Source organism: Rhodamnia argentea, chromosome 10 (genome assembly GCF_020921035.1).
Source record: "Rhodamnia argentea isolate NSW1041297 chromosome 10, ASM2092103v1, whole genome shotgun sequence".
NCBI classification, from domain to species: domain Eukaryota; kingdom Viridiplantae; phylum Streptophyta; class Magnoliopsida; order Myrtales; family Myrtaceae; genus Rhodamnia; species Rhodamnia argentea.
The window spans coordinates 5102290-5114459 of NC_063159.1; the positions used below are offsets into that span (position 1 = coordinate 5102290).

Consider the following 12170-nt stretch of genomic DNA (forward strand, 5'->3'; position numbering starts at 1 on the left):
CTTTTTTGACGCCTAACCGCCAAAAGGGTGTCGAATTCCTCAAGTTTCGATCAGGTTGCGACTACCAATCCATGAGGAAACTCGCCGTGTGGAAGCCATCCAAACAGCTCGTCCTCATCTCATCTGAGCCGGGAGCATCTTGTAGGATCAGATTCTGTTCTTTCTACATTTTTGGATCAAGGTTTTCATAGAACAAGAGACATGGCACCAGCACAAAAAGCCCAAGGTGCAAAATGCTCTCTTCTTTGAAGCAAAACTCAGAGAACATATACATTAGTTTTTGCCTTTACATAGTGCAGAGTAACCCATGTCTACAAAAAGGAACAATTAAACATCATCTCGAAGCTACTGAGTAAATGTCTAGCTAGTTTTGTCCGTCACAAGAGTAAATGTAAAAGGAGAATCTGGTCTTGGATTCAAGCCCTTTCAAGTTTCAAGTGAGCATTCATGCACTGAGGCAGAAGAAAGTAGTGTGCCTGAACCAGAAGCAAGGCCCAGTCAACGAATCCCCTATACAACAATATTCTCGACAACACCCCTTGCAGAGATTACCTTCAGCTTCATGCCGCGGCATTGGACTAACCTTCCATAAAGAATGACTGTGCAAGATTTTTGTTAAAATCTTAGAGCAAAGAGAGATGACTGGTCACATAATCTCCACTTAATGGAGCATTTGATTCTCTGAGTCCGATATTAAACTGGGTCCTCACTGCAGTTCATCTCCATCTTTAATGACTGGTGCCGTTGACTCTCCACTTCTGTTATCACCCGAAGCATCTTTTCCGACTCCGTCCTGCAAATATGCTAAATATTTAGGACAGCAAGAAAACGACAAAGAACCTAGATGGGCACATCCATGAAAAAAGATCGGAGTGAAACTAAGTAGAGGGCTGATTATGTTGCATTATGGAGAGAAGAAATGACTCCAAGGAAGCCAATGCAAAGCACAATCGCATGACTGAAGCAAGATTCAAGCACAGCTCGCTGTTTGTAAACTGCTAAAGGGAATATCAATCTCTCTTCATGTCCTAAACTAGCAACACTTGGCCAAAGTTCGCTTATGATGTTTGCAAAGGTAACATCAAGAACAAGGACATTCTAGCTAGTTTCTAGAAGAATAATGAAACTCAATTGTGAGTGCCATCAGGGAAATAAAAGAATTTCTCATTACATAATGTTGTAAGTTTTCAGCTATTGCAATCCTCACTGAAGCAGGACCCAGAAAATTACATGCCTAAAACAGGAAGCAAACATAGAATTGGACAGTGGAGCAGAAGAAGCAGATGAAACATGTCCTGTGTTATTGTTTCAATATCTGAAATGATATTTTTTAGGATGTAAATGAAATAAAGCTGTAAAAGCATCCTGTGCAAACCCAGTCAAAAATAGGACAAAGTAATGGCCGCGATATCTCCCCAAGGGTAGATACTTGCAAATGAGCAAACCTTTTTAGTGAAGCCCTGTGCTGACATGAGCTCATAAAACTTGCGCATGAGCATTTCTTCCTCAACCTACAAGAAAGATCAAGAAAATTTAATACCTACTTGAGAATTCATGTAATTCAAAATTTTCTTTCATCCCAGCACAAAGCTAACATCGCGATAACCCTTCAGACAAACAAGAATCATTTGTTTATTATGCACTCGGCAAGGACTAACATAAAACATCCACACGAAAAAACTTCACCCATTCAAGAGCCACAGGTAACAATTCCCCAAATCTGCCAACCCATAACCCTATACTAAATACCAACAGCCTCTGACAAGCTAACTCGCTGGATCATCATAGTAAAATTCAAGTAAGAGCTACGGTATACAAGATAACATGAGAATTGTTGATGAACGATGTCTACCTAATTTCAGAGAAAGCATGCAATGTCAAGATGATATTCTCATTTAGAAGAGACATAATAAAATAACCTTCAAATGGAATAGAACACTAACCAATAGGTCTCTTGCAGTACAAAGATTCGTTGTACACTCATTAATATCCGAAAAGTCACTCGATCAAACTATCTGTAATTAAAGATAGATGTCTCTATGGAGCAAAAACAAAAAAGATGAATAGACATCTCTAGTCTGCACTTTACTCTGGTGGGTCAATGGTCAGCATTCTGATGATAAGATAATAACAGCACCTACAGTGATTCACAAGCTCATTCCGATCAATCTCTGAGCTTTTCTAGCCAAAAATCTCAACTGGAAACCCTAAAATATTCCTTCCAAATATACATTAACATATATGCACCGGTATATTTCGGCTCTATGGCAGTTTATGATTGTCTTGGTTGTCAACCCTTTTTTTTCGTGGTTGAGCGTCTTCTGTTCTGATTGAGGTTGATGGTGCCTAGGTAGCCACCCATAGCTGGTAGCAATGGATCGAGGATGCTCCTCAGGGGTGCCATTGGTTCTCAATGTAGAGCTTTCTACAGACCAGCATTTGTGTTTTTGTCCTTTAAATGGCCATCTACAATGACCACTCAAGTAACAATGTGACCAAGGCAACGAGATCAGTCAGTTTATGGGGCACTTAGAACTTTCTTTTTCACTATAGATCTGGCAAGGCATAGGAAATGTTAGTTATGTGGTTCCATTACCTACCCAACTGATTCAAAACTCTGGAGCTTAGATCACTCCAAGCAATTATGAAAAAGGTTGCTCTACATCCAATTAGTAGTATCAGTCATTTCCAATTCCCGTATTCCATTCCAACAGTTGACTATCCTATAAGATGTCCTCCACAAACTGCGTTAAACTATGTGCTTGAGCTGATTTGCAGGTCAGTTCCCAGGTTTTTAACCTCCATTTGACCAAGAGGATGTAACTCGAAACTGGAGAGATCATGATTGTGATAAGTAACTTAGATTTGATGTATCAGTACTCTTTGGGGTCTTTTGAAAAGTTGTATATCTTGTCATTGAAAGATCCTAGAAGAAAATTAGCACATTTTGTTATAGATTATGAGCTCCTCGAGATCGAATGATTTAACTATTTAACTATTTTTTTAAAAGCACATATCCATCAGAACAAAGACAACCATTAAAGCAATAGCCCAACATTCCCTACGTTTTCAAGCAGATATCCTAAATTGGAGAACTATCATAATTTGCAGAATAAATTTCAATTATAATTATGGCGCTTGAATTAGGTGAAATACCTGCAGCTTGTGTAGTTCATGTGACATTGATCTGTAGGCATCCATCAGCAACTCGTTTTGCTTCTCCAAATGCCTGCTCAACAAAAATTAAATTAAGTATATCAAGAATGTTCGAAAGCCCTCAACACCAAGCAGCCCATAAACGCATCCTCCCAAACAACAGCAACTGCTAAAGACTGTTTGAAATTGATACAGCCACATCAAGTCTAATGCTATGTCGCTCTAGCTCAGAATCAAATAATCTTTTCCTTTTATGTGAGAAAGTAGCCATGGGTTAAGACTACATATTTGCATCCACACATTTAAATTTGAATAGTAGAACAGCTACCATCAAAAGTTCAAAATGTTGGAACAAATAGTTCTTTGTTTTAGCTGTCCGCTCAGCAAATCAGAAACACAACAAACAAGAGAAGTTTGTAGGTAATTCCTCCGGATCCTAAAAGCAAATGAGTAAATAGAACTGCAATGAAATCGTTTGACCAAAGTAAAACGAATGAAGGATACACATTCTTACTCCTTTCACATTCACGAAAAAGGAATATTGAAAAGTTTAGTTCGAGAAAATTACTTCAACATTTCTCCAGAATACTTGGCATCCATTTTGCTTCCCTGGAGGCTGGAACTCTACAGAGAACCAGACGTCTACAACTGCAATGACAAATATGATTATAGAAGGGAATTGTGAAATAGTTATTCTTTATTTGATCAATTTGATTAAGTCACTACATAGCAAAACAATAGACTATAGTAATTGCACAATTATGTGTAGCTCTGTCACGCTAAAAAAAGCATCAATTCACTTCTCGTGGTTGCATATGGCCCGGGTAGGTCAGTTCCAGGACTAGAACCTGGAACCAAACCTGGGAGAACCAGTTTCCCCAGCCGGTTCTGGAACCGCAGCTTCAAGGGCGGTTTCCATATATACCTGGGAGCATAACATCCACACTCTTGAAGAAACAAGAGCGCTGCTGCTCTAACCAGCAAGCACGACCATGAGTCATGAATAGGAAAGAGTAAAGCCAGAGACCACCTTGAGCTGCTCAGGGTTTCATGATCATAAATCAGAGTGAAAATCTGTAAACTCTATGCAGCTAATGAAAACATTAACTAAATTCCTTTTCATGTGTCGGTGCAACACAAAAGTCTTCTAGAGGCTACAAAATAGTTATAAAGCTGAATTTAATAAAATAGGAGGTTTGAATTTATTTTCTAGCCCATATAAAGCTCTGGTCGTGGCTGCGCCGGGACATCGTCGTCGTCGTCGTCCTCATCCTCCGGCCACAAACCAAACGGACATAAAAAATAAACGACAAACAAAATGGGGACTGGAGATCACAGAAACGATAACAAAAACCCAAAATTGCTAGGGGGAGACTGAGGATCGAAAGGGATCAACACAAGTCTAACTCAGGTATATCATCAAATGGGTAGGGGACGATACTAAACATTACGTATGCTAAAATCGAATCCCGATTCCAACAAACATCCAGCGACGATCCGACATCAAAGGAGACGAACAAATCGGACACAAACGTGCGATAAAACGATAAAGAGAGGCTCGGTTTCTCTCCCCCCCCGTGTTACGGACCGCAACAGGGAAAGAGCAAAAAGGGCGCTTAAACACTGCGGAGGGGTGGGGCTGCTCGGCTCGGGAACGGCGAACGGAGGGCGGGCCTGAGACGATTCGAGCCGCGGCCACCCATTCCACGACCCGCGCCGAGATCCTCGGGAACAAAGAGTTTGGGCCGAAGCGAACTAAGACTCACCCGAGGTGTCGAGATCCGGGAGTGGGAAGATGCAGGAACGACGGCGTCGCCGGTCGAAGGTCGACGAGCCGCGGTCGTGTCTCCGAAGCTCTCCTTTCTTGCTCACTGTTTCCGTCGCCCTCCTTCTCTCCGTCCTGTCTCCGTCCGTCGTCTGTTCCCCTCCTCTCTCTCTCTGTTTGAGTCGCCCCTTCTGGGTTGCCCAGGTTGGTGGGGAGTCTTGGGACCGAAGAAAGGTGTAGGAATGGGCCGGACCGGGTCAGGAAAAAAGGGAGAGTGGGCCGGGCCGATCAGGGAAGAGGGAAGTTGCTCACGGGCCGGCCCGCGTGTTCTCTCTCCCTTTCTTTTCTAGTTTCCTTTTCCTTTTGTTTTATTTTGGGAATTGCCATTTTAGCCAATTTTTGTCTGTTTCCCTATTGCCTATACTATTTTGGGCATTTTATATTTTATAAATAAATTATATGACTGACAAAATAAGGGGTCAACAATCCCAATTTCAGTTTGCAAAGGCATCGAGCAAAGAGTAGCCTCCTAATGAATCGAAAACGGATATTCATCAAATGAGATGGGAAACTCTTCAGAAAAGGAAAAGAGCAAGGAGGTTTAGGCTTTAAAGACCTCATTATGTTTAACAAAGCGATATTAGGAAAGCAAGGACATAGACTCATACAATCCTCATCAGCTTTATGGAGCCAGTCAATCAGAGGAATCTATTTCCTAGGAGGGAGTGTTTGGACGGCAGGGAAAGGTTCGATATTGTCATGGGGGGTTGGCACTTGGCAGAGTTTACTAATGGGTAGAGAAGTGATATTTCCATACATATGCTGGTCAGTGGGTAACCAGAGGAAAATCAATGTCTGGGAAGATAACTGGCTAGCTGGTGGACCCATCGGTGCACCAGTGAGCAGGGTTTTTTTTTTTTTTCTAATCAGATAAATTTATTTGGTAACAATTTAAAATTTTTTACTTTTGTTCTAGAAATTGATTTATAATTAGAAAAATACATTTGGTAACGATTGAAAATTTATACTCTTGTAATATTATTAACATAAAATATTCTATGAAAAATTATTGTTGGCAGCCAAAAAAATTTTACTTTATTTTTAAAATTTTTAAATTTCTTTGAAAAATAATTTCATTATTAAAATATATTATTTACTTTTTAAAAATAAATAATTATTATTTATTTTTTACTCCGGCGGTCGGAGAAGGTCGGTGGTAGACTACGACACCAAGTGGCACGGTGGTCGATGGTTGACGCCGGTTGGCGATGGTTGGCGGCAAGGGGCGACACACGCAGCAAGTAAAGGGTGGTGGCGGGCAGAGGTCGACAGTGGTTGGTTGTTGTTGACGGAGGTCGACGATGGGTGATGGTTGGCGGCAAGGGGGCGGTTGGTGGATGGCAGTGGGAGGCAACCTGTGGAGGTTTGTGGTGGGGGGCGGCGAGTGATGATTGGCGGTTGGTGGTGGTCGCGAGCGGCGGTCGGTGGAGGTTAGCGATGTGCAGTGGCCGATGGTTTGCGGCTCGGGGCAATGAATGGCAGTGGTCGAGCATGGTGGTGGTAAATGGTGAGTGACAGTGGATGTCGGTGGAGACGGGTATTGTCGAAAAGAGGGTGATGGCGTAATGAAAATTTTTTTCAGAAGTAAATTTTTTTATCAAACGGATTTCTGCTTCTAAAGTACTTATGGAGTAGAAATTCACTTCCGGAAGTTTTACCATACGCACCCTAAGAGATCACAAGAATTGAACAATGGGTATTGAAAATCATGGAGAGAAACGATGACCCATCTCCTTGTGAAATAATTGCAAGCATATTGTGGGAGGGTTGGAAATCAAGGTATGCCTTTAGACTCCGAAATAGGAAACCGGACCCGAACCTAATTCTAGAGGCTCCTTTAAGCTGAATGTGGACGGATCTTTCTTCAAATCGGGAGGAGCGAATGCTAGTTTATGCGGCAATTCAAAGGGAATCATAGCCCCTGGGTTTGCAAAATCCGTCAGTGCATCGTCGTCCGAAAATGGTGGAAGCCCCAGCTTTTAGAGAAGGTTTCTCTCGCCTGGCACACTGTACTTTGGTCTGAACGAAGGAGATGATCTGGAGGTGAGAATTGAAAGTGAGAGCCTATCAATTTGTGGGCAGGTCACATTATAGGGGCAATTATTGACCGTTGCAGCAGAAGAATGTTGGTCCAATTAAAAAACATGACGATGGCCCACTCCGGGCGAGAAGCAAATCAAGTAGCCGACTGGATTGCTAAAACTCATCGTAGGAAAACTCTCCCCTCTAATGGGGTTGCTCGACCTGGAATCTAGTTTGCTCCGTGAACATCCTTGTTTAAATTTTGGGAACTAATGAATGAAGTATCCTTCGTCTCGAGCTACTTGACTGAGCAATTCGAGCTGAGGGGCCCGAGACCACGGAAGCAAATGGCGAGATGGACGGGGATCAAGCAAAAGCGTTTACAGCAAAAACGGAAGTTGTTCGGTGTGTGGTAAATACATTATATCAGTGGCAAATGTAAAATATCAACGAGAAGTAAACAGTGATCGGTAATTTTTCAGTCTAATCAACTAGTTATAAATCACTAACAAAGTAACAATTTACCGTTGACAAACTGAACAGTGGTTCGACCCAAAAAAAAAAGAAATCAAACAGTAAATTCCCACATTAGATTTGCAAGCAGGCACTAAGTCTGTGTAAGTTATCAATGAAATAACAACGTTTCCATTCGGAAAACCCAATAATAGATTACCACTTACAAGTGGGTGTATAAGCGTTCAAGTCATAAAGAAGTAAAAATTTTACCACGTGACTTAGTTGTATATTACTACTTATTTGACTTTTTACAAGTAGGCGCGTAGCTGTTTCTAAGTTTTCAATGGAATAACAATTTTACCATCCACGAAATTGAATAATAGATTGCCACATGTTTTCAGATTTTATAAGTGGACGTGTGAGTTTTTGTAAGTTACCAATGAAATTAAAATCCCACCATCCACAAACCCAGTAGTAAATTACCACATGTCTTAGTTTTTACAAGTGGCCCCTAATTATTCGTAAGTTATTAATGAAATTACAATTTTACCATCCACAAACCCAATGGGAGATTGTTTTTAGATTTCAAAATTGGGCACGCAAGTGCTTGTAAGGTAGCCATGAAATAACAATTTTACGTCAACATCGACAAACACATTAGTACATCACTACTTGTTTTAGATTTTACAAGTGGGCACGTAACTTCCTGTGGTGAGTAATTAATGAAATAGCAAATTCATTATCCACAAATTTAATAGTAGATTAGCACTTGTTGTTATGATTATTTGTAAGTTACCAATGAAATGAAATTTTACCATCCACAGGCCTCATAGTAGATTACCTCTTATCACGTTATGATTTAATTTTGAGTCGTAAATAGATGACGTGGTTATTAAGTAACTAGAACATTGATGGACATAAGTCGCAAATATTGTTGCAAGATCAAGTCAATATACTTGACAATTAACTAGCAAATTGCACGATTTCTGTTGATCAACATGCAGAACCTGTCTTTGGTGATGAAGAACTATGAAGGGAAGAACAAAGGAAAATGCAATTTGTCAAGTTTAAAAACGAACCTCCGTGGAATTCTTCATGGACGTGAGTGTCTGAACAGCACTTTATCCCAGAATTGGTAATAAGCCAACCTCCAAGATTTGATAAACGCCAACGGTCCACAAAATGCCCAGAAGCCAACGACGAATCCAAGCGGTATGCCCAGGTAAAACCACTTCTTCTCGCTGTCATCGTCATCGCCATCGTCACCATTAGATCATTCTGTGCCGTTCGTATTATTAGGGCATTTTGTTCCCAGCGGCTGTCCGCACAATCCACTGTTGCCTTTGAAGGAACTTGCTGAAAAGGTGAGAAATTGTTCCACTGCCGGGATGCTTCCCACAAGCTTATTGTACGAGAGGTTCAGGGCGGAAAGAAAATTCAGGTCCGAAAGCTGTGTGGGGATCGTCCCATTGAGGTCGTTCCTTGAAAGGTCCAAGGACTCAAGTTGTTGCAGGTGCCCTAGGGATGGAGGAATTGGCCCTGAGAATCCATTGTTTGATAAGTTGAGGACATAAAGCGCTTTGAGAGCCCCCAGAGTTTCAGGTATTGGACCATCTAAATTGTTGCATGAGAAGTCGATTGAAGTGAAAAGAGTCAAAATCTTCACCAGCTCCACTTGCAGACCTTTGATGGTAACGCTTACTGAGTCCTGATAATAAAGTCCCGTCAAGCGAAGAAAAGGATATTGGATGTGATTAAAGTCTACATTAGCCTTCATAGCCTCCCAATTTGCGAGCCATTGAGCAGGCACAGTGCCACTGAAATTGTTGGAAGATATGTCTAAAATTTGAAGCATCTTCCAAGTGCCATCAGTCCCTGGACATCCAACCCCTCCATGGAATTTGTTGGATCGTAAAACAAGGACGTGTAGACTTGGGATGCTCTTCAATTGGCATGGAAACACGTCATCTATCTGGTTGTCTCCGACATCTAAAACCTCCAGAGTCGTGCAATTTGCCATTGTCTTTGGGAACTTCCCTTGTAACCGATTACCGCTGATATCCAAAGTCTTCAGACCACATGTTTCAGGGAAATTGATAATGCTACCGTCCAAGGCATTATTTCGCAGATTTAATACCTTGAGAGACTCCATCACTAAGCAATCAGGAATATTTCCACTCAAATTATTATGAGATAGGTCGAGCACCTCAAGAAAATAAGCTTTGCAAATTGATTTTGGGATAAACCCCTGGATATTGTTATTGGAAAGGGAGAAGAATATTGCCTCAGAAAGGCCCGTACCAATATCAGGTGGGATCACTAAAGTGAATTTGTTACTCGAGAAGTCCATGTGTGTGGCAAATGGCGGCAGCGGCAACGTTTGTCCACAGAGTCTGTTCTTCTGGAGGTCAAGAACTGTGAGAGTAGAAGTAAGATTAGGTAACGGTGTTTCAATATCGTCCAGCAAATTGGACGAAAGATTGAGATACAGAAGATTTTCAAGCTCCCATATCCATTTTGGTATCTTGCCCTGAATTTGATTGACTGAGAGGTCCAGATATATCAATTGGCGTTGCCCAGCCAGAAACTCAGGTAAAGTCCTCAGATGGCAAGAAGCCAACTTTAAAGTTCTAATGTTAGGGAAGGAAGACGCCTGGGAAGCAGTATTTGCGGCACTAATGATAAAACCATTGTAGGAAAGATCCAAATACGAAAGATTTCTCAGATGCTGAACCAAATTAATGGGGAATGAGCCGCTGAAATTATTGGAAGAAAGTGAGAGGTACTTGAGCCCTTGGTGTTCCCATATAGACATCGGTAGTTCTCCTCCTATGTTGTTGTTGCTCAAATCAAGTGTGTCCAGCTTGTGCAATGTAGCATTAAAAGATCCCTTCACTTGACCATAAAATTGGTTGTTGGAAAGTTGAAGCTTCTGAATTGATGGAAGTGTAAACAGAGATGAAGGGATATTTCCTTCAAGTAAATTGAATCGCAGGTCGAGAACAAGAAGACTTGAGAGATATTCCCATTGGGTTGAATTAATCTGACCAGTTAGATTGTTGTGGGACAAAGTGATTTGTGTCAGATTCTTGGATTTGCTGAGTGATGGAATTGAACCAGTAAAATTGTTGAATGAGAAGTCCAAATAAGCCAGTTGGGAAAGATTGGTGAAAGAGCTTGGGATATTTCCATCAAAGCTGCAATTAACCAATTCTATTCTTGACAGATTTCTGAGATTACCAATTGATTCTGGGAGCCTCCTGGAAATATTCGTGAAACTAAGAACCAGTCTCTGAAGAGAACCATTCTCTGGAAGTCCGGACAAAGGACCCTGAAGGAGTTCGTTGACTGACAGATCAAGGGTCTGAAGTGTTTTCATCTGGAAGATGTTTTGAGGAAATTCTCCCTGCAGACCACAATTACTGAGTTGCAGAGTAGTTAAATTGTGGAAGTGGGAAAAGAACTCCGGGACAGTGGTAGACAGATTATTGTTGCCCAGGTTAATCACCGACAGAGAACGAAGATCCACGAGGGAAGAGCAAGAGTCAATGGGACCTGATAAATAGCAAGCCATCATGCTCAACACTTGAAGCTTCGGGAGCGAAGAAGACAAGGCATTGCACAAATCATTGCCTGTAGCAGACACGTTCACTCCATCAAGGTACAACTCTCTCAGCTCACTAAGAGTCGCAACAAACATCTTTAGATTCGGATTCTCGAGTTTCAGTGAAGAGAGCCCAAGAAAATAAAACAGGGATACATCAAGAGTGACCAACCTTGTCAAACGTGATATTCCAATTGGAACCTGTCCTGTGAACCCGGCATTTGAAAGATTCAGGTAGACCAAATCGGTGAGATTGCCGAACCCAGATGGAATCTCCAAAGACTGGAAGCTGTTGTAAGCCAAATTCAGCCTCTGAAGATGATTGAGTCTGAAAAGACTCGATGAATCGTCAAGTCCACCAGTGATGCCCTCGTTGCTCAGATCAAGACCCGTGACTTGGCCACCTTTGCAGGTCACGCCGTCCCAAGAATCATTGCTTGGATTCCATTTGATCAGTTTCCTGGACAAAGAAGCAGAGAAGTTGAGGCTATTCTTCAATTCCAGCAGCAGCGATTTCTGATCGCCAAGACACTGCCCCGAGACCAAAGCCGTGCCTATGCTGAAGGGGTTGGTATGTGCGAGTAGTAAGACCAGCCATAGGAGGAGCCAAATCCTCATTTGTTTCAAGCAGAGTTTGTGAGTGCAACACACATGCAAGGAGGAGTTGTGTTCCTAATGGAAGGCAGACGAACATGAACTTCCTTGTATGAGATTCTTATCCAGCTGTGTTTGGTCTAAAATTCTTATGACGTCCTATCATTAATTTTTTGGTTCCTACGTGGGACTATCTAACGTTTACTTGACTTGGGAATGGGCGCATTCATCAAATCACTTGGTTGAGCCAGTGGCGGCCAGTGTTCATGAAGAAGTGATGAGGAAGAAGAAACATCAGCATCTCTTTCCCTTTGATATCATTCCCTGCTTTCCACAGTTCAAGTTCCCTTCTAGAGAAGAGGTATTCATTTGGCTCCCATTCTGTTTCAACAAAGTTCATTAATGTCCCCAATTGGGAAAACGAGGCACTCAAAGATGGAGCTCTCTGGACTCACTTTCATGTTACATTTTGACTGATCTTCAAAAAGTTTTAAGATTTGATTGCATATTTTG

The 12170-nt window shown here is 41.7% G+C and overlaps 2 protein-coding genes across 2 annotated transcripts; both read right to left on the reverse strand.

The window, feature by feature from the left end:
* Positions 1–215: 215 nt before the first annotated feature.
* Positions 216–4868, reverse strand: LOC115745758. Its single transcript, XM_048271524.1, has 5 exons — positions 4819–4868; positions 3725–3780; positions 3157–3229; positions 1446–1511; positions 216–793 (listed from the first exon to the last, which is right to left on the reverse strand). Exons 2-5 carry the CDS (start codon positions 3754–3756, stop codon positions 707–709), a joined length of 258 nt encoding a protein of 85 aa, XP_048127481.1. The 5' UTR covers positions 3757–3780; positions 4819–4868; the 3' UTR covers positions 216–706.
* Positions 4869–8732: 3864 nt separating this feature from the next.
* LOC115731979 (receptor-like protein 7) lies at positions 8733–11700 on the reverse strand. Its single transcript, XM_030662643.2, has one exon. The coding sequence runs from the start codon at positions 11679–11681 to the stop codon at positions 8733–8735; it is 2949 nt and encodes a 982-aa protein (XP_030518503.2). The 5' UTR covers positions 11682–11700.
* Between the last annotated feature and the right edge of the window lie 470 nt (positions 11701–12170).